This window comes from Tenrec ecaudatus, chromosome 11 (genome assembly GCF_050624435.1).
Source record: "Tenrec ecaudatus isolate mTenEca1 chromosome 11, mTenEca1.hap1, whole genome shotgun sequence".
Classification (NCBI taxonomy): Eukaryota; Metazoa; Chordata; class Mammalia; order Afrosoricida; family Tenrecidae; genus Tenrec; species Tenrec ecaudatus.
The window spans coordinates 75477176-75501133 of record NC_134540.1 but is presented as its reverse complement, the minus strand read 5'-3'; the positions used below and the strand labels follow the sequence as shown (position 1 = coordinate 75501133).

The 23958-nt window shown below is 48.4% G+C and overlaps 1 protein-coding gene across 50 annotated transcripts in view; it reads right to left on the bottom strand.

The window, feature by feature from the left end:
- MAP4K4 (mitogen-activated protein kinase kinase kinase kinase 4) overlaps positions 1-23958 on the bottom strand; it is a 200881-nt gene that overhangs the window by 10464 nt on the left and 166459 nt on the right. For 8 of the 50 annotated variants that reach the window (XM_075563270.1, XM_075563274.1, XM_075563278.1 and 5 more), the window contains 10 exons: positions 21578-21811; positions 20677-20783; positions 18845-18984; positions 18060-18157; positions 15690-15865; positions 15097-15217; positions 13885-14070; positions 11578-11695; positions 11057-11227; positions 3390-3533 (listed from right to left, as the gene is read on the bottom strand). In XM_075563270.1, coding sequence (XP_075419385.1) covers positions 3390-3533; positions 11057-11227; positions 11578-11695; positions 13885-14070; positions 15097-15217; positions 15690-15865; positions 18060-18157; positions 18845-18984; positions 20677-20783; positions 21578-21811 — 1495 coding nt within the window. The remainder of the gene's footprint in view (positions 1-3389; positions 3534-11056; positions 11228-11577; positions 11696-13884; positions 14071-15096; positions 15218-15689; positions 15866-18059; positions 18158-18844; positions 18985-20676; positions 20784-21577; positions 21812-23958) is intronic. The other 42 variants (XM_075563282.1, XM_075563283.1, XM_075563311.1 and 39 more) reach the window with 11 other exon arrangements.

Here is a 23958-nt window from a genome sequence, read left to right as displayed (position 1 = left end):
GTGAGTAGCGCAGGTGTTTCTCAAAAGGTCCCCAGACAGACCTAAAAGGGTGCTTGATTCCGACAGTCACGAGGGATGGGCATATGACAATTTTAAACACCGATCAGAAATGTCTAGACATCAGAAGATTGCGGTTACCAAAGTAGGTGTGGTGTAACCCCAAATCTCTGAAACTAGTGTGAAAACTGTTAGAGCCACGTCGAAAGGGTCAATATTAACTTTTTTTTAAAGACGTCATTGTGAATTAGGGGAAGGTCTGTAGACCAGATCACTGGTTTTACATTCGTCCACGTTTGCTCCGCCTCGTTCACTGCGGCCCCTTCATGTCCATGTGGCGCCAAGTGTACCACTGCTCCCGTGCTTCCTGTGTCGACTCCGCCTGTCCTGTCCCTGCCGGACTCTGCTGCCCTTCTGATCTGAATTGCCTCTACTACTTGAAGGTGTGCGGCCCTCCCTTCCCTAGACATACTGCTCGCCCGGGCGACTCATCTACTGTCTGGCTAACACACTGAGGCGACTGCAGAAACCCCGTTCCGACGACGGAATGGGACGGAGGCTCCTCCCATCTCTAGCAAACACGTTTGCCTGGCTTCTCTCGTGATTTCTATTTGTGTTTTCCTCCTCGTTCTCTCATTCTAGCCAGAACTTTCTCCTGAGATCCTTTTCAGAGTCGTGGTGGTAGCTGGGTACCAGCTAGTTCCCCTGGTCTCGATCTGCGGAGACCAATGTCCACGGGGCTCATTAGTCCACTGGACTAGTTTCAATGTCTTCGGTTTTCACCATTCTTCTTTCTTCTGGACAGAGAGTGGGCAAGAGTTGCCCCTAATAAGGCTGATCAGGGTAAGATGCCAGGTACTGTTCACACAAATTGGACACAGAGCATTGTCTCTGTGGACTGTGCCACGTCAATCATACCTGGTCTCTCCAAGTCCACGGTCCTGAGCACCCCTAAAGCCCAGCAGCTCATTCACTCGAGGTGTTTGCTTACGGCTACGACACTTTCCTAACTTCACTACGCCTGTATGTTCCCATACATCTGTGAACATGTCCGCAGCAGAGGTAAACACCCACGCATAAATCCCCTCGGTCAAACCTCTCAGTAGACTCCCCTCTGCCTCCCTCGCCGGTTCAGGGTGTGTCCCTGCACCCGGAAGGTTTAATACTATCTATTAAAGTTGGAGAGGCAGCCACTGGGTTATGATACACCCTCTCCCCACAGAAAGCCTATTAAATGAAAAATTCGAGGTACAAGGATTTGTAATAATAAACAGGTGCTTCTTCATGGTGCACCTCAAAGCATCATTGGATTGCTGTTAAAGATATTTTGTGAACCTAAGTGTTTTCTTTTTTAATGCATAAAACGTATACTGCACATTCAGACAAACATGACTAGCTGTTGCTATGTACAAATTCAACTTCAAGACAGACACAGAAGCTGGATCCTATCCATAATCTGGAGACCACAATTTGGATACTTTGCCATTTCTCTCCTAACAGATATGAATTCGGCTCCAGAAGGGATATCGACCTAAGGTGCTCAATGTCAGAGCAGTGTTGCCCCCTGGGCGGCAGGGCAGCCTGGGAGCTCCTGGGTGCTGGGACTGCAGCCCTCTGCCTGGTGGGGGCCTGATGCACACCATGGGCTTGCTGGTTTGGGGATCACTCCCTGAGCTGGGCAGGTACAATCTGTGCACTGTCATTAACTATCTGTTTTGGATTTTAGTTAAACTTTTCTGAGTTTTGAAATTGTCTTTAAAGTGGGGAAGTACTCACTGTAATGTTAAGTGAAAAGGCCACATAATTTTCTGTATAATGTTTTATTCTGGTATTGTGTGATTTAGAAGATATACTACAATGTGAATGAGAGGAAAACACGTTTGACTCCTCGATGTTTCCCCCTGGTCGTGACCTTCTGACCAGTATGTAGTACTTCAGCAGACAGGACGGCGGTGGCAGTGAGCACGAGAGAAAGGGTGCTGAGGAGGAGATGAACGGATTGTCCCCGCTACAACTGGTCCTGGCTACTCATCAACTGTCTGGCTTCCCCACATCACAACAGAAAGTTTACGCTGCTTTTAGCTGCAGGGCTGTTATTTTTCCTCCAGTACTATATATACCACATCGATACTCAAGTTTCACATGGCTACTTTCTCATCTAAGCATGATATAGTTGGGGGAAAGTTTGCATTTCAACCAGCTTCTTTATTGTATATTTGAAAACTTAAAAAAAAAAGGCAAGAAAATCTTATATAAACAAAAAGGTGATAGCAGATAATTACATAAAAATTGTGGCTTATTTAAAATTGGTGATTTTGCGATTCCCTTTGACCCAGCAATAGATCTGTCCAGCAGGGATATGCCCAAGGGCTGGCTGAGCTTCAAGGATATCTGTTCCAAACGTTTACAGGAGGGGGAAAAGGAAAGGGGGAGGGCGGCACGCTGAATGTGAAACTAGGAACAGATGAGAGGATAACTTTGAGATCTGTGTCAGAAAACACCCTGTAGCCGTGTGAAATGCTTAACACGGAGGAGTTCTTAAAGACGAGAAACACGCTGGCTCCGTCCGAGTGCATGGATAGGACACGCCCCGACCTTTGGATGGTGACCGCGGACAGATGGATGGGGCCAGGGCACTGACTGAGAGCCTCATAGCAATCACTCTGCTTGAACTGTTGCCCGGCCGTTATTTACTGCAGGCTACTGGCCCCGCCACCCGCCACCCCTCCCGGTGTCTACTAAGGTGTGGTGTGTGCCTAAGAGGCTGGACGCGATTTCCCTAACTGCGCTTCTGCCGTAGTTTCTCATTTACTACTACACACGTGGGAAAGGCTTCAGGAGGTTCTATTATCTCTTCATTCCATTTTCCTGATGTAAACACTTAGAAAAAAATGTGGTTATTAAAAGACTAAACTCGTAGCTAGTGCTAACTGTTTTAAGGGGAAAACAACAGCAGCAACGACAAACAAGGCCTGTGCAATCAACGACAAACAAGGCCTGTGCAATCAACGACAAACAAGGCCTGTGCAATCAAGGCAGAGCCATTCCTACTGCCTTTAACAGTTGTGGGCAAGAAGACCCCAGAGTCGAATTAAACCTAGCACGCCATGGAGGCAGAACGCTGCCATCCCCACGCACCTGGCCTGGCGTGGCAGACGTCAATTACGCATTCTGCTCACGGTGGCTCTCTGCAAGAGCCAGAGTATGAGTATGCACATGGGTCCTAGACTGCATCTTTCCACCACCTTACTATACAATCACGCTAGACTTGTGTACCACGTAATCATGATATCTGGGAATGAGCTGCATAAAGCTTAGCTCTTTAAAAGCACTTTCATTTCTCTGAATACATCTAGTCCCCTTATTGAACGCACACAAAGATTGCGCCTTACCAGATATTGTCACCAAGACGTTCAAGCCTTCAAGTACGTCCATTTGTTGAAAGCGTCTGCGACTGATGAGAGGATATACTTTCCCTTGGCCACTTCTGTCCAGCAGCATCAGGCCACTCTCTGTACCCACTAACAAATTCACACCTGTTTGAAGGACACAAAAAAGCCGGGGTGTTATGTTCTGATCTGCATGTAAGGCAGGATGATATGGGGACACAGCCTTCTTCACTCACCCGGAAAGGGTAAAGCAAACAAATGGGGAACCGTTAATACACTGTTACCCTGGGCCAGAAGGATGACTGCGTTCCATCCGAGTCTGTTAGACCCCCACATGCACTGAAACAGCTTCAGAAAAGTTGAGGGAAACCTCTGAAATATGGGGGGGATGGAGAGCTGAGCCTTCACTGACTTACATGCGTCCAATCCTAGCCTTCAGAGTAAGTAGACAAAGCACTCTAGTTGCCCTGTAAGCAATCTTGGGTACAACATAAGGAAAAAGGAGGTCTGCAGATGCACGTGGCTTCTCCGATTCGCCTATCATTCGAACTTTCAAGGTGGGATGGGATATCCTTGATCTGCATGTCCAATGGCCTTGTTGCTAGTCTGGCTGAGGAATTACAGCTGTAACAGCAAGTACCTTGGCCCTTGCGATTAGTGGCTACCAAGCTGGGCAGCGCAGCTATGGATGACACTGGTCTTTACAGTGCTGAGAGAAAGAGCTGTCCCATTGAAATCACACATTTATTAGACAGGGGAATTGCGACTTAACGTCTATGACGCAACACTCATTTTCATATAAATTTACTTCTGAGGTTGGCTAATTACGAGGTTGCCCTATGTCCCAATCAGTGCAGACCTCATCTGGACATGAATCTTAGTGCTTTCCTGGGACACACTTTAAAAAACCCACCAAACTCACTGCCGTCAATGCAGTTATGACTCATAACCACCCTACAGGGTAGAAGAGGGCTGAGCCTGGGGGAGCCCAAACCCGCTAATATTCTTCTGAACACATCTAGCTGAGCAAACGTCAAAGAGACTAAAAGATGTTTGCAGGGAAGCTTTTTAAAAAGTTAGCCATCGAGGTAGTCCAAGAAGCCCCTCCCCAAGGCTCCACTTTGTAGGGTGTTTCATTCTTCCCCTGGTCAATCTTCAGCATCAAGTAACTCAAAGAAATCTAGGCCTACCATGGGTTAGTAACTACCCCAAATGTGTGGCTTTTAAAATCCTCCTGGTATGTGCGGTTTCCATGCCAGCATCTATCTCAGGATTTCACAGTCGGAGGAAACAAAAGCTCAAACTAAGCAATCTCTTCACATACAGGGGGCTCCAAAGAATCCAGGGGGAATTCCGTGATCTTTCCATCCCACGTTCTCCCTCAGTTTGGGAAGCTCCCTCGAACACAGAAGCCGCCAGCCTGCCTGCTGACTTCTCCATCTTATGCTTCCAAGAAACTTTCATCATTTTGTAAAAGATCAAGTACAAATAGTCAGAAGAATACAATTATGAGAAAATAATAGTGTTAGAAATCACAAGTATTAAAAACCGGGTCTGCTGTTAATTTTTAAGTAAATGTTCTTTTAAAACCTGCTGTTAAAGCTTGGGAAAACTTCAAAAAAACAAACCTGCTGCTAAGAGACAATGTTTACAATGTTTCTGTTGGGATTCCCTCTCTGTTCCCTGTCATTCTAAACTCTCTCTCACAGGTGAGCTGCACCGGGGAATGCAACTGAGCAAAGTGGCCAGGCTGCCCACATGCCCAGGTTTACAATGCTCTGTACATCTGATTATAGGCAGAAGTGATGCAGGAAATTCACAACCATGCAAACCATTATGTCAAAAAGTTGCTAAAAAGAAAACTGGCTCCCAACAGGGAAAATCCCACTTTATTTTATATACATATAATGTGTGTGTGTGTGTGTGTGTAATTGAACGGAGAGGGTGTATTATATAAGATGATTTTTTTTTAAAGAGAGCTTGGTTCTAAGCAGGGTCCAGGAGGGTATCCAAAACCCAACCTAGGTAACAGTGGTTGGCAAATGCAAGTGTGTGCATTCCACCATTCCAGAAGAACGCTCTAGCGCACGGGAGATTTTCTTTCCCTTCTTCAGTCCTAACACAAACAGTCTGAACTCTTCTGGGTGTATTTTTACAAGTATTATTATTTTTAATCATTTCTTTGGGGGCTCATACAACTCTTATCACAATCCATTCATCGACTGAATCAGGCGTGTTCGTAGATATGTCGCCTTCATTCTCTTCTAGACGTTTACTTTCTATTCCGCGCTTGCTATCAGCTCCTCCCCCACCCCATAACCCCTTGATAGACTGTACATTGTTATTATTCTCATAGCTCACACGGACCGCTGTCTCCTTCCCCCATGTTTTCTGTTGTTCTTCCCCCTGGAGAGGGGTGTGTGGTTATGTGTCGATCATTGCGATCGGTTTCCCCTTTCTCCCTTCCTCTCCCCCTCTTCCCCCTCCCCTCTGGCATCACTATTGCCACTCCTGTTCCTGGATTCTGGGTGTCGTGAGCTCCCATCTCTTATCTATCCCTGTGTACATGTTCCGGTCTAGTCTGAATTGGGCAGCAGCACTGGGGTCATGGCAGTGGGGGGTGAGGAAGCCTCAAGGAACCAGAGGAATATAGTGTGTTTCATCGATGCTTTCCTGCACTCTGGTGACTCATCCCTTCCCTGTGGCCCCTCTGTGGGGAGATTGTTCCACTGTATACAGATGGGCTGTGGATCTCTGTTCCACCCTCCCTCATTCTCAATAATATGTCTTTGTTTGTTTGTTATGTGTCTTCTGATGCCTATTACCCGGTCCCTTTGACTCTTCATGATTGCACCGGCAGTGTGATTCTTCCATGTGGACTTGTTGCTTCTCTGCTGAATGGCGGCTTGTGTAACTTCAAGCCTTTAAGACCCCAGGAGCTTTATCTTTTAATAGCCAGGCACCATCCACCTTCTTCGCCACATTTGTTTATGCATCCGTTTTGTCTTCCATGATTGTGTTGGGAGGGTGAACATCTCAGACTGACAATTGGTTAGAACTAAGTGTTCTTGTATTGAAGGAGGGTATGAGCAGAGGCCCAAAGTCCATCCCCTACCTCAGTGCATTGCTGTATAAATATATGTACATGGACCAATACCTCTATTTTTGTGGATTAATGTATTTACATATGTACACCACTATGTTTATACCTCTGTCCATTGCTTTGCTTCCTGGGTCCTTCCGGTTTCCTTTTACCTTTCTCCTGCCCCAAAATCAGTTTCCCCTTATTTCCGCCTCTTGGTAGCTCCTCTTAGCTAGTTTGCTGTTGCTACGAGGACCCCCCGACCCCCCTTGGATCCCTATCTCTTCCTTGTTATTGACTCCAACACCCCAGTTGTTCCCTGAGAGCACTGGTCTTGTCTCCACAGAATTGGGAGTGGGCACACAGAGCCTACCACGATGCACCAAACCATGAGGACAGCGAGGCCCTGTGGATGAATGCATGAGAAGAGAGCTACCGGGCCGGCCTCAACCAGAGCCAAATGACCCCCGCCCTGCAAGTGGGTGTGGCAGAGAGCCGCACTGAACCTCCAAGTTGGGGAGAGGGGTTGAAACACCACACCCACACAGAGGCAGGCCGAAAGGGAGGAAGAGAAAGAGAGCCCGACTGGACCCCCACTGGCACACTAGGAGGATGACATGCCTGCAGGGAGCTAATGAGACACAGAGGGGACTGGGCAACCAACAACAGCATGCGTCACGCTGTCCCCTTACTGGAGCAGACTTCAAGAGGACATTTATGGGGTCACATGGTGGGGAAACAGCTCAGTCTGAACCCCTCAAAACACAGCAAATCAAGAAGGGAGCACATCAGCCCAGCAGCTGGAGCAAGGCAGAGCTACAAAGCCCTGGAGCCCCAATGGGGAGCTCCAGGCCGGGAGGGGCAGCTCCTGGACAGTCCTGAAGGCCAGCACACAGACCCAGGATTTCTGTAAATTTCTTCTCTCTTTAAAAAATTTTAATTATTATTTATCAGTTTGGGCTATGCCATAGTCGGTGTGTCTACCTATATAGGATAGGCATGGGAGGCATGCCTGAGGAGAGAGCAGCAGGACCCACGGTCCTGGGAGACCTGGCAGGTGAGGGTGGTGGGGGAAGGGAGTGGTGAGCATGTAGCGCCATGGACAGGCAAAATGATTCTTCTTAAGTGAACTTATAAGGTAACACGGCCAGGTTAAGAGAATATATCACTCAGGTACCCCTACCTAAGGAATGTTCCCAATACAGATCAAAAGTATTGTTTTAATGTTTTTTAAGGTTTGAAGTTTTTACCACAACGTTCATAATGGTACATGCATATCAATATCAAACCGCAGGAGAGTAGAAATGATAGGAGGGAAGAGGTTTTGTAGAAAGAGTTTCACAAATCTGAGCGTGTCCAAGCAGAGAAAAGGAAGTGTTTTAATTTTAAATGATTTCCCCAACTACTCTTTTAGCAGAGTGAAATGGAAAAGTTCCCCAAATAAAAGCCACAGACTTGAGACACTCCTCCTATTTGCACACTAGACAATGAAGAAGTTAATTAGAAATAAGAACTACCACTTATAAAAATCAGTTAATACACAGAACAGAGCCCTGCACATTCAAGGCAGAATACAAAATGAGTATAAGACAGCAATTAAGTACAAATATTCTGGATAAAAAAAATCACCTCAAATGCGAAATATAGATTATTGATGTCCACAGAATTGACATCTGCAGACATCATTTTATAATACAACCACTCCCGTCAAAGGCCTCTAATATGAATGGATACGAGGGAACTCTACTTCAGACCTAACGGGAAGACTTTTAAAATGCTTGTCTAGGTCTTAATAGTGTTGCTACTTTTGAAAAAAATAAAGCCCAAGGACCCTACAAAATAAATCATGAAAAATCTCCTCCACTGCGGATTAAAAAAAAAACCCAGTGGCTAAGTTATACGTGAGGTGCTCCGATGGTGCAGTGGTTAGGCACGTGGCTGTGAACCACGTGGCCGACCACAATGTGAATCCACAGGACAAAGACGAAGCACAGACAGCCTTAGAAGCCCTGTGGAGCAGTTCTACACCGTGCTGTGTCACTCTGCGTCAGAATCAACTCGAAGGCAGCGGTAACCTATAGACAAGCATTACCAAAAATTCCTCGTGCGTGTTGTCAGGTTACAACAAAAAACCAAAACCTTTAACTGTATTCTGAAAAAGCCATGGAACTTGTTTTTAGGACCACGCGCTTGACTTCAGAACAAAGCATGCTTCTGTACGGGCCCCTGCACTTGCTTCTACAGAGATACTTCTCTCAGGTTCAGCACTCCCAGACTCTCTCACTGTGAAGGTCGGCTACCATGGACAGGGTGGGGTGAGGAATGCGTCTCCCTCATAGGACCCGGCAGACTGCCTTCTGCTATTGGAGCGTTAAGACCTCAGTGGGCCTTGTCACCCACACTGGACTCTCAGCAAGCGACCCTGAACACAGTCCCTTCCTTCCTGGTGGGTTTCTCGTCCATCTAGGCAGAGAGAAATCCTTTACCAAGCACAGTGCAGGGCTCACTTAATAGGCCGTCCCTCTGCCCGAGAGAGAGGCCCTGCCTGGCCAAGTCCACTTCGACACTGAGGCTGGACCCACCCAGGCTGCTCCGATGGGCTCCGCTGCCTTTGAACATGAACCTCGCATTGACAGCCTCCCGAGCTGCCCCATCCCCGGGCTCCAGCTCGGTAATGCCAACCCCCCGGGCCGCATAGCACATCTTGTGGACACAGGCTTCCAACTTTGGTCAGCCTTCTTCCCCGCCTTTCGCTAGCTCTTTCCCTTCAATGCCACCGGAATCTGAAACCATTCCCTGCCGATCTGAAACCTACATGCAACCTCTGTACTTTTAGAACTACATTCTTGGGTCTCTTCCGTTTTTCCAGGTTTTTTTTTTTTTAAATGGCCTGTTTCCCTTTAGGAATTCTGCATTTATTCTATCTACTTCCTCCCCAGCTCTCCTGAACCCCCTAACTCCGCTTCTGTCAGTGTGGCCGTCAACGCTCACCAATGCTTTCAGAGCCAGAGCAGGCGGGCTTTCCAGAGCCTTCGGTCTCTGACATTTGTAGTTTGGAATTCTGCGAAGCACCGGCCCTTCTTCTCGGGTCTCTGCACGCTGATGCTCTTCTAAGGATGCTCCCTCCGCCTTTCCCATGGGAATCCCCTCGCCAGGTCCATTTGCTCACTTTCTGCCCCGGCCACTGTGGCTGTCGGTACTCTTGCTCGTGGTCCAACCTCCTTGCCTCAGAACATATGCAAACACCACCCAGCCCGCTTCCTTTCCCTCTCACCAAACAGACCCTCCCTGCCTGAATCTTACATTCCTGTCGGATGTCTTCACAGCGGCACATTCCCCACCATGGCTCGGATTTTGTAATAAATTGTAGCACTCCCAAGTCACTAACTCTGCGGGTCCATGAACTGCGGTGCCCGAGACGTCAGCCCTGCCCGCTGCGATGCCTCCCCGGGGCTAAACTCAAATACCACCGCAGCCCACGGGTTTCTGCTTTAGCTCAGCACCCAGATGCGAACTTTGCCTACAAGCAATCTGGACATAAATAATGGCCCCGGCCTGCTCTATTGCCATGGCCACACTGAACCTCCCAACTGGAAAAAGAAGCTTCCATCTCTATGTTCTCTATGCCGCCTTCCACGAACATGGCGCCGCTGCAGAAGGTACCACCCCTGCACGCAAATGGCTCGGGCTGACCATACACCCGCCCCCAACAAGGAGAAACAAGTGCACCCATCTGCAGCCACAGCCAGGATGAGACCCTCAGAGCGGCAGAGAAAGTGCAAGGAGAGGGTGGAGGATGATGAGGTCACAGCAAGGTGGAGAAGATGCACCATCGGTCCAGGAGGGACATGAGAGACTCCATGGAGGAAGGGTTACAATGAGAAGGCAGCGTCCGGGTGACTCTCAGCAAGTTCAATAGAGGCTCTCTCTACAGAAATGGAGGGCGGGAAAGAGCTCGAACATCCAGAGTAACAAAGCTGTAATTTGGTAATAAGGAGCCAAGAGGAATCATGGAAAGTGGGAACAGTACTACACTATGGACCACTAAACACCTGTGGACCCACAAGTCACACCAAAAGGCCTAAACTGGGTGGTGGCAGTGGGAATGGAAAGGAGACTTTAACAACACCCTTGAAAATACACCGAAGTGGGCGAAGAGAAGGTTCAGTGGAAAGTTGGGTTGGAGGCTTCCATTTTAGGTGACTAGCTGATAGGACTAGTCCCATGAGAAAAAGCAGCAAAGGTGTTCAAGATACCGATGAGAAAGAGACACGGCAGGATCGGAGATTACAGGAAACCAAGTCGTGGAGTACAGGACGGCAGGGTGGTGTGCACAGAGCGCCCTCGAGGACCGCACACGCAGGTTCCTAAGTTTGAAAGAGGCCAGGCAGACGCTGCCAGTATGACGGAGTTAAAGTCCGCTCACTGGCCCCCTCTACACAGCCACTTCTATTAAGAGGCATGCTGCTTTTCGCCCACCATTGTACCTGTGAATAATCGTTTTTAAAAAAACTAAAATGAAAACAAACAAACCCAGCCTCTCTGGCTCAGAACCCTAAGAGTCAGAGACTAACCGTGAGATACTTACCCCACAAGGCAGCACACAGAATCTCAGAATTAAATCTCTTCTTGTATTTACGAATCTCAGGGGTGTCGCTCTGTGGCCTAGTGTTGGTGGGATTCACATTGACCACTGAGCCCTTGCGGGTAGGGTCTTGCCTTATGGCTTCCGGTCTCATTCCATCACAGGAAATTCCCACTGAAACACAACACAGTTGAAGTCATTTTCTATACACACGAAAACACTGTGCCTCCCACGCCCCACCCTCCCCACTCCTATACATTTTACAGCTCAGGCTAACACGTGTATAAAAGCTATCAGCGACGTCTTATTAAGGGAAAGAAATCCGTAAGAGATGTACATGGAAAAAAAGAAACTGACGATGCCGTCATTGCAAATAAGGTAACAGAAGCGCAATGGGAACCGTGTCAGCATCCCCAGTCTGTGCCTGCACACATGACCATGCCATGCCTAAGCCACTCAGAGGAACAGCTCAAAGTGAGCCGGTCCTGCTGTGCGGCTGCTTTCTGGTCGCTCCCGTTACTTACCCACAGAAGTCCCTGTTGTCCCGCTAGACGGAGAAATCTGTAGTAATCTGGGGTCTATAAAAGGTGTAAAGGAGGAGGAAGATTTGTGTTTCTGGAGTGTGCTACTAGCGGACTGAGTCTGCAATGTAAATTTCAATTTTATTAATACAAATGACATTGAAAGATGAAATTTAAAAAAATTAAAGTACACATTTCCCACCCCCTCCTCGACTACACTACTTCCCACTGCACAGCCCCTACAGCACGTCTTGTATCGTTTCCCCAAATCCGCACCCCGGCGTTCGGTGTGGGGACATCACCGCCCCAGGGATGGTCCCGGAGCCTGGTCAGTGCCTTTCTGACGCCTGCATCTCTCACCGCAAACAAGGCGGTCGCAAGCTAGCAACAGAACCTACATCTCATACTCCCAGTCTTACATACACATATATAATTATACTTCTAAACAAGAACCCACTACCTTGATCTCAATTCACAGATAGCTCATTTTATCACTTGTACAGAAAGGAAAAAAAAAAAGCCCAACTTATGTTGGGTTATCAGCCAACATTCATCTTAAAATGATCTGTTCTGCACCGAGCCTGTTGGGAGCGAGGCAGAGCAGGTTTGTGACCACGATCATTTAGCGGCAACGTCATCAAACCCATCTCAACCGCAGGCTCCCTGGTGCAAGGGGCCAACGGCAAAACCAAGCACATCCTCTGTCCTTGGAGGGCACGCCTGGTATTTTGGTTAATCATGTGAATTAAGCACAAAGGAAATAAACCAAACCAAACCAACCCCCGCCCCCCCCCCAAAAAAAATCCAAAAACACAACACAAAGAAAGTGAAACAAACTGTTAAGTGAAAATGTAATGACGATTAAAGCAAAACAAACAAAAATAAACTTGCCAGCTTAGTGAGTGAAAGGTTATAGTTAAACACTGTCCATTAGAGCAAGACGGAGCAAGATTTAAACTGGAAGGAGGAATGTGAGCGTAGGCGAGATCTATCACGGGAGGAGAAAGATGATGTCTTAAGTGACTTCTCTCTGGGGCTACCCTGTCTCCTGCTGCCCGCTCCTTGTGGCACCGGGCCGTCCTCTCTCCCCTGGGGGCAGGCTCACTAAGCTCACCAAGCTCCGCTCTTCTCACGCGACACATCTGCCTCCTGGCGGGTTTCCCTCCCCAGACCCAGGAGCCAGGGACCAGCCCAGCCCCTGGCCAGTCTGGTGCCTCGGAGGGAGTCCACTGGCCCCTGCTCCGGAAAGGGAGAGGCTAATGCTGATTCTAACAAGCGAACCGAAACCGGTTCGAGCGGGCACTTACTTAATTAAGGGTTTTCAATGACACGACTGACCAGCTACAGTTAAAGCTACGTATGTACGTGTCAGTGTCAACTTCCCTCAAGTATTTCAGAAAAACATTTACTTCAAACCTCTTGTGATTCGGAATCCCTTGTTCCCGGGAAAGGTGCTCCCGGTGGGGTCTGGCACTAAGCTTGGGGCCTGATCCCTTTCCAAAGAGCAAGGAGCACCCATTGGCACCCAGGCCACCTACCAGCCACGCCTTCTGGCAAGCACCCAGGTTTCCCAAGCGAGATTGTAAATGGAAAGCGTTCACAGACCTCTGTCCTTGTTGCTTAGCAGACTGAATTTGCTATGCTCTGAACAAACATTGGACCTTCTAAGCTGAGTGGATTGTGACCATCAAGGAAAGAAATCCTTTAAACAGGGATGGCAAAAACAGGCAGGCCAAGCAAACCGATCAACCATCAACCAGTCCCAAAATGGCAAACAGGAAAAAACAAGCAGCCAGCGCCTTAGCGCCGCCCTGTTTGAAGGAGACTCCCCGGAACAAGAGACTTGTGTGCCAGGCAAGGGCAAATCTGCCTCACTGAACTTTCCTGTACACTTTATTTGTTGGAAACAAAATAACTAAAAAGGAAATGAAACAAAATAAAAATAGGCAGATTCCACAAATGACTACAAGAGTTTCATGCCAAATACATAAATGGGTCTGAGAACACAGCAATTATCTTATTCATCTATTAAAAAATGAATACAGAAAGCCATGCAGCTAAACTTATCTAAGGAAAAGTACGGAGGGAACTGGCAGGCTTGGGGGGAAACTGCTCTAAAGTTAAGGGATTTGTATGCAGATCTGAAACATGTTACTTGGGGGTGGAGGAGGAGGGGAGGTGACAGAAGAAAGCAGGGTGGGGTGGGGTGGGGAGGAGGGAGGGGCGCCGGGAAGCTCCCCTCTGCAAACTAGCTACTAGGCAGTGCTGGTCTAACCCTAGAAAAGCAGCCAGCTGTGGTGCGAGACCTACCTCAGTAGTGAGCTTGTCCTGGGGTGTCTGAGGGGACATGGTGGGTGTCGGCTGGCTGGAGGATGGGGAGGAGGAGGTGGAGGAAGTGGAGGAATGGCTTTGCTGTAAGAGATCTGGCAAGAGGTGAATGCGACCCGCAAAGCCATTGCTCTCATGATGGCTGGCACGCTTTTGGTCAACTGCATTCTGCAGAAAAAACAGGCACACTTGTCTCGCTCACGGGCTGCTGGAAGGGCCTAGACCCTACTGACAACCGAATGCTTCTGGTGGGGCGTGGCTCTCAAATTCTAAAAACGGGGGGGGGGAACCTGCCTGTGTGCTTCTCCCGGTTCTGCACCCGGAATGCCTAACTCGAGGCAACAGAACTCCAGGGACCTCATCTGGTGGCTGCACAATTCTCGCCTGCGGGTCCAGTCTGCCTATCGGCCACACTTGTCAAAACCACATATTTTTAAAAAATCATTGTTTGAGAGTTCGAGAGAGTAAGCTTGTTGGTTCTTTGAACCCTGGTCTTTTGCACCTTCTTCCCACTTCCCATCCAAGGTCATTGTCAGGGTGTCAGGGCAACACTCAGGGAGAAGTCCAATTCACACGAGTGGTTCCTGGTTCTATTTAAGTAAGAAGTGCGACACTTTTCCAAGAGTTTGACCGAGAAATGAACAGAAGGGGGAGGGTAAAACCCGAGCGGAGCACATCCAGGTGCTATGCGTTCAATTATGCAACGAGAGAGACCTCCCGACCGCCCTGGCTCTTGGGGCGGCTCTCCCTCTGCCTGCGACAGGACAGGGCTCAAGCACGCTGCCTAGTGCAGCGCCGCAGGCAGTCGGGGGAAGCTCTGCGGACCAGCTCGGCCGCTCGGCTGCACTCTCGTTGGGCTTCCCCCTCTGTGCTGTCTGTTGAAGGAAGGGCTCCCTGTGGCGTTGCTACTGCTCAGACACAGACCGTGCGACGCAGCGTGGAGCTTGCATGAGGGCTGCGGGAAGCATGCAGCGCAGCGGCAACATGGGTGGAAACTGCTGGCTAACCTGTGGCCATGCAGCACGCAGCCTCGCCTCCCTAGCCCCAGGACACGCTCTGCTCTGGGTCTGGTTAACATGGGAACAGATGATGATGTAGAAACAGCGTGAGTGAGTGAGTGAGTGAGTGAATGAGCAGGTGGGTTAATGCCTACAGGAAAAGCCGAGCCTCTGCCAGCAGAGAGGACACAAGTACCTGGCGGACAATCAGAGTGCCCTCCTTGGACGGGGTCATGGCAGGCTCGCTTTCTACATCATCATGGACGATCATGGTTTTCACCGATTCCGTCTCACCGTTGCTCAGATTCAGAGAGGACCTACGAAGACAAAGCATGGGAGTTAAGAGTTCAGAAGCCAGGGGGATTCATCTGCTCGGTGCCCTCAGACCTTACTAGCACTGCCTTACAGGTGCAGTTTATAACCTTGTAGGTGAGGGTTCCTCCTGCCTGTTCAGTGTGTTTTGGAGCAAACACTTCAAGGGTTTGTAACTTAAAAGAGTTATAAAGAAGTTAAACCCAACTGAAGTGTTCTTTTTACCATAGCCTGAGATTAAACAGGGGGGGGGGGGGAGAACCTTGTGGACAGAGCACACGCTGGGGCACTGAGGAAAAGCACCCGGTGCACGTGGTGCGGGCGAATGCCTGAGGGGGAAGCCACAAAGGCTGCCTGCTGTGTTACGTTCACTCTTTATGGAAATGCCGGCTGGCTCAGGGGACCTGGCTGCTTCCAAGTGGGCCGAGGGCTAGGACAGAAGACCCGCATCCTCTCTAGAATACAGCAGGGACTGACGCGGCTCTGGTGTCCTCTGGTCCCGAGGCGGACTCGTCGGCTCCTTCCTGCTCAACGTCATCCTCCTCCTCATCTGTCGTCCCAGACTCCTCGCTGGACGAGGAGTAGTCCGTCACTTTGTGCGGCGGGCGCACATCTTCCACGGCTCGCAGTTCTTTGGCCAGAGCCGTCAGGTCCTAGCACACAGGGCAGAAGAACGAGAATCAGGCGAGAACCCCCTTACCCTAGTGGTCCCTAAAACACGTCTGTGCGGTGGCTTGCAGAGCGTCCTAGGAAGGCACCTTCACAGGTTTTCACGGGAATGACTGCCGAAGGCGTTGAATACAATTCAAACACGACAAGAACGCAGCCGTCTGCTATGGAGTCTCGACGTGCTGCTGCCCACCAAATCCAGTGCCGGCCGACCAGTCTAGAGGCCGGTGCATCACCTACGTGACCGAGTCTGCTTTTCAGAGGCTGCCCCAGAAAGCAAGCTTCCTCATAAACAGGTTCGACTTCAACTTGGAAGTTTTACAGTTTTCACTTTTACCGCTCAGGTTTTATTTTGGAAAGTTTCGAACCTACAGAAAATGTGAAGGAGGAGCAAGCAGCAGGATACCATTCAGTTCCTCTTGTTCTACCAACAGTTGGCAACCTGTCGCTTTCAGTTTAACAGCCAAACCAGACCCACTGCCATCAGGTCGATTCTGACGCGGAGTCACCGTACAGGACAGGGCACCACTGCCTCGCTGTTTCTGAGACTGCAACTCTTCAGAAAACACAAAGCTTCCGCTCGCTTTCATTTTAAAAGGTGATGATTATGTGGCTAGCTGGCATAGGTGGAGGCAAGACAGACTTACCTGTCTCTTCTGCTCCTCACTTCCACTGTCCCCATTACACTTTCCAAAGACTGAACTTCAGAAAAGAAAAAACCCCACAGGGCCATGTCCAAGGGAGTTTCCCTTCTTTCTTCTGTTAAAATACCTCAATCAAATTTGATCAACTAACTAAGTATTAATTTCCAGGTAGATTACTACTGATGCTACCCTTCTTTTTTATGTAAATCTCCAAATCCATCTACTTGGGAATTGTACTGTAAAATAATGACTTTGTAAGAAATCAGGGTATGTAGCTGATTTTTTTTCTTTTAAAAAATAGCTTTTCTTTATTTCTATAGTGACAGACCGCTTTCCTGTGTCTGAGCCTGAACTTCTCAACAAGCGTTGGGCCTTTGCACTGTGCTAGTATTTCGTGATTGCAGTCATAGTTTTCAAAGAGGGTACTTAACATGTTTTAATAATCTTTTAAAGTGCATGTAACATGCTCTGTGGGTGATAAGCTGAAGCAAAGCTTGAAAGCTTGTGGACTCGAGGAGGAGGGAGCAGGCTAAGGGAAGACAAGGCAGGGACAATGTCGCTCTGGGGTGGGCCTCCAGCGGCAGGGCTTACCACTTCAGCCTTGGAGCCGCGTGGTCCAGGGAGTCCCAGAGCCCCATGAGGAAGACGGCACAGCAGGAGCAAGGGTGGCAGAGAGGAGGGAGGGAGAAGCAGACGTCAACTTGAGGAGGAAACCAAATCCTAACACTTAACCATCCCAGCGCGCACACCACAGGCCACCAAACCTATTAGGTCCTCCGCCTCTTTAGAAAAGGTAATGCCTCCATGCGTACACCCCCCTGGGGCAATGGGAAAAACGTGGACTATAGGTCACAACCGAGGATAAAGTAGGGGCAGCTATGTCTGCAGTCACCAACCCCCACCCAGCCACAGAGCTGTGAAGAGTTAAAGGCGCGGTTCTCAGTCTGCGGGTTGCGGCCCCTCTAGAGATCGCCCGGTTGCCAACAGTAGCAACATAACAGTGATGAAGTAGCAACGAAAATCATGGCATGGTGGAGTCACCGCGGCACGCGGCACCCTACTGCAGGGCGCGGCGTGGACTGGCGGAGGACGCCGAGGGCGGGTAAAGGAGACGTGTGCGGAGCAGCAGCTGGCTCCCCGGTGCCAACAGGCACGGCTTCAGCAAGCAGGACGTTAGAAGGTGACTGAAAAGCATGGTTCCAAAAGCCAGTGCTCGTGAAGACGGCGAAGCAGACAGGCAGAAGAGGCTCTTCCTGGGGTTCGCTTTCAGTGTGTATTTCCGTGAAAGGAAACAGTGCTATGATCACTAGCTTTCTACAGGGCAAGCTCGAGTGAGGCAGACGTGCAAGTGAGTCTGGGCTTTAGGCCATTTCTTTGGCTTCATCATATTTGTGTGTGTGTGTGTGTGTGTGTGTGTTGGGGGGGGGGGGGGGAGGAAGGTTGAACCAAAAAGACTGCAGACTTGTCAAACTATTTTTAACAGAAAAGATCCCTCAAGCTGAAATAAGTAAAAGTGACTTTGTATGATCCTTACAGCCGGTTTTAGAGGTCTGAAGACTTCTTTTTTATCTTCAGGTTTTTTTGCTGCATTTTCCAGGCGCTGAGATGGAGAACCTTCGGATTTGGAAGATGCTGTCAAGTTCAAGAGACAGAGAAAGGCAGATGCACATTAATGCACTGGGCTACAAAGCGGCTTTCGCCTCACTCACCCCACTCCGCCCCTACATGTCCAACCTCACTCCCGGCAGGGTCTCAGATGTAGGTCTGAACTCAGGACAAAGGGGAACCCTAAAAGATCTCTGACAGTCTTTCCAGTTCCTTACTCAGAATCTTACTTGAGTATTCACAATCCATAGCTCGCTGTGCTAAGCCAATACCATACTGAGGGGCATTTCGCGCATCTGTTGTGGGTATGCCCACACCACCAAGACTGAAGGTGGTGCAGCCCCTGTGTCTGAAAGTAGGGGCAAACATCGGTGGTGACTTTTAAGCCAATTCCCCTCGACAAATTAGTTTCCTTAATGTATGAAACAAAGGCACGATCTCTCTCACACACACGGGTGGGGTATACATCTCTATGTAGAAGCATCTTAGGGTGCTGTGAGGATTAACTGAGAACGTGTGTGTAAACTGCTCACAGTGCTAGGCCCACGTAAGCTCTCAAAGGTCAGCTCGTTATTATGAAAGTTAAGATGACTGGGATTCGTAAACCTAGAGTGGGACCCTGTGTGGTGGGTGCTTCCCGTGGTGGGAGGCCCCAGCCCAGTGAGCACGCCCGACACCACCCCAACGGGGAAAAGGACAAGGAAGCCACCTTACATCTCACTCTGAAGCGCTCCCCGGAGCCGCTCTGCGACCCGGGCTGGGAGCCCGAGTTGCTGGAGCCGGAGGAGCTGCCACTGCCAGGCCTGGGCACCAGCTTCTCCACTCTCTCCCACAGCAGCCTGGGCTCAATGCTGCTGCGAGGGGAAACAGAGAGAACACGGTTAATGGGCATCCTGTCTGAGGTTTGCGACGGCTGTCTTTGGCACAAACAAAGACGTCACAAACAGCATCCAACATGAAATCCATCCAGTGGTATTACAGCACTGCTCACATGCTTCTACCCCTTACCGTGACAAACTAAAAGTGCTAGGTGCTAACTGATATCTATTCATGAGACACTGCAAAATAACCAACAGGTACGGGAGACAATACCACCTTGCCCAGTTTAAAACGATCCCAGTTGCTATCATAGCTACAAGTGTGGTTTACAGTATCATTAAAATATTCCTGTACACACATGCACACACCCCTATATTGTTTCCAGCCTGCTCCTTCCCCCACCCTTGCTCTCAACAGCTGACACTTTGAATATACTCCTTCGCAGGGGCCTGTTGGAAATGGGACAGAAAGCATGGATTATAATGCACTTCTAGTCGTGGCCGTGTCCACGCCGCAAGTTGGCCAGGCAAGACTGAACGAGATAGATTTAGTCATAGGCAGCTGATTACTCAAGAACGATGAGGGTTCTTTGATGCTTCTGAGGAGCCAGACTGGCGTAGTGGTTACGAGTTGGGCTGCTAGCCACAAGGTTAGCAGTTTGAAACCACCAGCAGCTCCACAGGAGAAAGATGAGACTGTGTCATTCCCATAAAGAGTTGAAGTCTCTGAAACTCAAAGGGGATGTTCTACCCTGTCCTATGGGATCGTTCTGAGTCAGAATGGACTTGGTGGCAGTGAATTAGGGGTAGGTCCTTGCTTCTGGCTTCTTGAGCGTATCGCCTATTACTTCCTATCATACCAAGGTGCAACCTGACTTCAGACATTCGGGGACGATCAAGTTACAGAACGTTCGACACAATGATCTTTTCCTTCTCCGTGTTCTATGAACTACATGTGCTTACAGAACACTTGACATGGCGAGCGCTGCTATGGGGGAGGGGGGGTGAACTTTTATTGCAATTACATTAAATGCAAATTCCATACAATTTTAATTGCATTGAGTCAAAATAGCTCCAGATGGCTCATTGTTGCCATACGAGACCCAGCAGCTCTAGAAGCTAAAAATATGATCTAGCTAATTTACGAGTTTGTTGTGGTCTGTTAGCACACCATAGACTTCCTTCAGGAAGCTGTGGCTCTTACGTCATCCCCCAAACCTGATAAAGCCCAGAGATAACAAATACAGTCCTCTTGGAACTAATGTTCGCTTCTCTGTTGTCCCCTCTACAAATTTTTATAGGGGCTGAAAGTTTTTTTCTTAAAAGAGCCTTTGATGGGTTATGGTTGAACTGTTAACTTCAAGGTCAGTGGTTCAAACCCACCAGCACAAAGGTAAGCCTGATTGCTCCTGGGCAGCTGGGCAGCCTCAGGAACTTGAGGAAGCAGCTTCTGCTTATCAAGTCAGTAAGAGTCGTACTCCGCCGATGGCGGGGGAACAGACGATGACTTTGTATTTAAAATTACTAATATAGACCAACCCAGCTGAGCACCTCTTTTTCTACACAAGGATTTTATGCCTGCCAATGAATTTCATGGCAGGTTTTCTTTTCAAAGGGATCATCGTTTTACCCCAGGACTACAAAACGGTGCCACGAGCATGGCTGAAAACACAGATGACTCGGGCGGCCCGGTAGCAGACTGTTCTTGGGGTCTGGCCTCCCGTTTACCTGGTAGAGTTTCTTTGACCTGCTTGACTATTTTGCTGGCCGCTGCCCTGCAGCGGAGAATCCCGACGGGACAGAACAGGAGAGCGAGATGTTGTTCTCACAGGAACCTTCAGGTAGAAAACACAACAATCAGATTACAGAGAAGGTGGAGAAAAAAGAGCTAAAACAATGCTAATTAAGTCAGCCTTACTACCACCAACCCACACCCCGCCCCTGTTCCTTCTCTGGCCCTGCATGGATGCAAATGGGGAGAGTAAAATTTAATCGAAGGCATTTAAGGACGCCTTTCTAAGCTTCTGCAACAGTTTAATGATGTTTGGCCGGAAGCCTGGTGGCCAGGGCCACACAGAGCATTTTGCTGCGTTCATGTGAGAGCCAGGAAAATAAGCTTGAAGAACCCAAACCATGATCTACAAACGGATCAGCAGGAAGCAAAGACTGGCAGGAAGCAGGAAAATATTCAGAGGAAGCAAATTCCAAGCGGAGGGAAACAAACGAAAATGTGCCTTCTCGTTTCGTTTCACCAGCAAACACCAGAAAAAGAAAACCGTTTAAATTTCAAGGGGAGGGGGCATTTTCCTTGAAATAAGTCCATTTTTTTTCCTTAAGTCCCTTTCTGAATATTTTTGATACTGGTAAGTGTTGCAAAATAATGTTTGTTTGGGATCATTTTGCAGCCTCAACTGTAAGTACATAGTAACTAGGAACAATAAAAAACAAACTGCTCACTGGTGAATATATCGATCGAGGTAACTTTCTCCCCGCCATAAAAAGTTCCTTTGACATCTCACTGCCCCTTTAATCCTGGTTAAGTCATCGCACCCTTAATTAAAGCAAATAACCTTTTTTAAAAAAATAAGAAAAAGGAAAAAGCAACCCCGTCTGTCTTTCTGCTCCTTACCCTTGGAGGCACCTCGGCACTGTCTGAGCTAGACCACGCCTTTTGGGTGGGGTCAGGCCCGTCCGACTTAGAGTCAGAACTCTGACTGAGCGCCTCACTGCGGGAAGGTGGGCATGGGTCCTGAGAACGAAGCTGGTGGTGTGCAAATTTGGGAGGAGAAGGGTCACTGAAGGAATGGGATCGCGAGACGGGGGAGACATTGTTCTTGAGAGATGCCAGGTGGGACCACTGTACCTTACAAGAAAACAAAACACAAAACATTCAGGGCATAAAACTGGCTTTTCTGGTCAATAGCAAATCGAAAGCATGAACTTTCAAAGGGGGGAGCGCAAACTGGGGGTGGGGGGGTTGGAGGAAGTGGGGGGGGGTGCTGTGTTAGGAAAGCCAAGCAACCGTTAAGACTTTTAAATGGAATTGGTCTGGGAAACACAGTAGGGACAAAAGATTAAATGCACACTTACAAGGAAAACTCTTTTCACACCTAGACACACAGACAGCAGGAAGATGGTTTAACAAGAGGCGTATGGACCTCCTGTCCTAACCAACGGGCAGGCGAAGTGTTGCATGCACAGATAAGTCACAGCAGAGAGCTGAGAGATCACCAGAGGGGACACGCCACACATGCGGACCTCTCCAGCCGTCTTCACATTACGTGGCAGTTTAAAGATTTCAGACCAAATTAACAAGCAAACAGCACAAGCAAAGGCAAACCCCGTAAGTTTTGAGAAACTGCCAAGATTTCAAAAATACCAACACATTTCTTTCCCTTTCCCACCTCAGGGGGGAGGGGAATCACAATTTGTCACCTTCATACTTCTTTATACCCGTTTTTTGTTTGTGTTTTTTAAGAAAAGGAAATGAGATTTTAAAAGAGAAATAAATATTCAGTATCATGGCCCTTCATTGACCTCTGTTGTGGTATTCCACTTACTTGATAATTCAAAAAGCCTGGCACTGACTATCAACTGAGTACCTATCACATATCCAGTTACTTTTAAATACAGAAAACAAACTCGATACTTTAAATTAAATCTTATCTTAAATAGCTCAATATATAAATTTACATAAATCTAGTGATCTTATACATCAATGTATTTTGTACAAACATATTAGGTTACAAGTGGCTCCATTCTTGCCATATGCAAAATTTGAAGCCACTTCCAGGTCTATGATTTCTATATTTTACAGGTAAGATTCACATGCACCCGGAGTTCTACGGTATTTAAGATTTTTTTCAGCGGGTGATTGATCACTTATAGTTTACGTTTTAAAAATGGGTTCTGAAACTAAGAGCCCTACAGGAGTAGACTTCACACCACAGAAGGTTGTCCTAAGGTCAAGTCTTCGTCAAAGGCAGCTGTAGGACACAGGAGGAAGAACACGGAGCTATGTCGATGAAGGCGCCATGACTGTGAGGATTAGTCTACACGACCCAGGCACTCACTCCTACTTCAAACTGTTGGGTCAGATGGCAAAAGGTTTACTCTTCAAAGTAACTTAACAACAATGTTTATTCTGGACGCTTCACTTAGCTCTATGCAGAGAAACCGTAGAGCAGGGGTCCTCAAACTTTTTAAATAGGGGGCCAGTTTACTGTCCCTCAGACCCGTTGGAGGGCTGGACTATAGTTTAAAAAAACAAACACACTATGAACAAATTCCTATGCACGCAGCACAGATCTTATTTTGAAGTAAAAAACAAACGAGGCAAAAACAAACAGTGGGCCGGATAAATGTCCTTGGCGGGCCGCACGTGGCCCGCGGGCCATAGTTTAAGGACGCCTGCAGCTGAGGACGATAAAGAACAAAACTGTCAGACTCATTCCACTCATCTGTCCCCCCTTCCTTCGATTTCCGCTTACCTCTGCCTGCGTTCCTTTCAGGGTTTGCTCTGTGGAGCTGCAAATCTGTGGAGGGGTCAGCTCTTTTGGAGCCTCCCAAAAAACGGTTGACCCCATGGAACAATGTCCTTCCTAGCATCCCGTCTTTTCCCTTCAGTTCTGGCTCTTAACTCCTCCACTCTGGTCCCCCAACTCATTTCTTAGAAATGCAAGGCGATTGCTTACTTTACAGCGCCTTCAAATTCTCATTCCAATTGGTCTTTCAGACACTGCAGCTACTTCTATCAGAGAACCAGGAACTTAAGCCCCTAACACATACAAACACCAGTGGCAAGTGATTCAAGTTTAATAAATGGTCCCCAATATTCTAGATGACCTCCACTGGAAGAAGAAAAGTACCCCAACTCCTGTACTTCAAGGATCTCTCTGGATTTCAGCCTGGGTAGTAGTCTTTGGGGTCTACCTTCTTCTTCGTCACCTACACACACCATATGAGGCGCCATGCCTGTACCACAACCCACTTCAGGCACGGCGAGCCTAA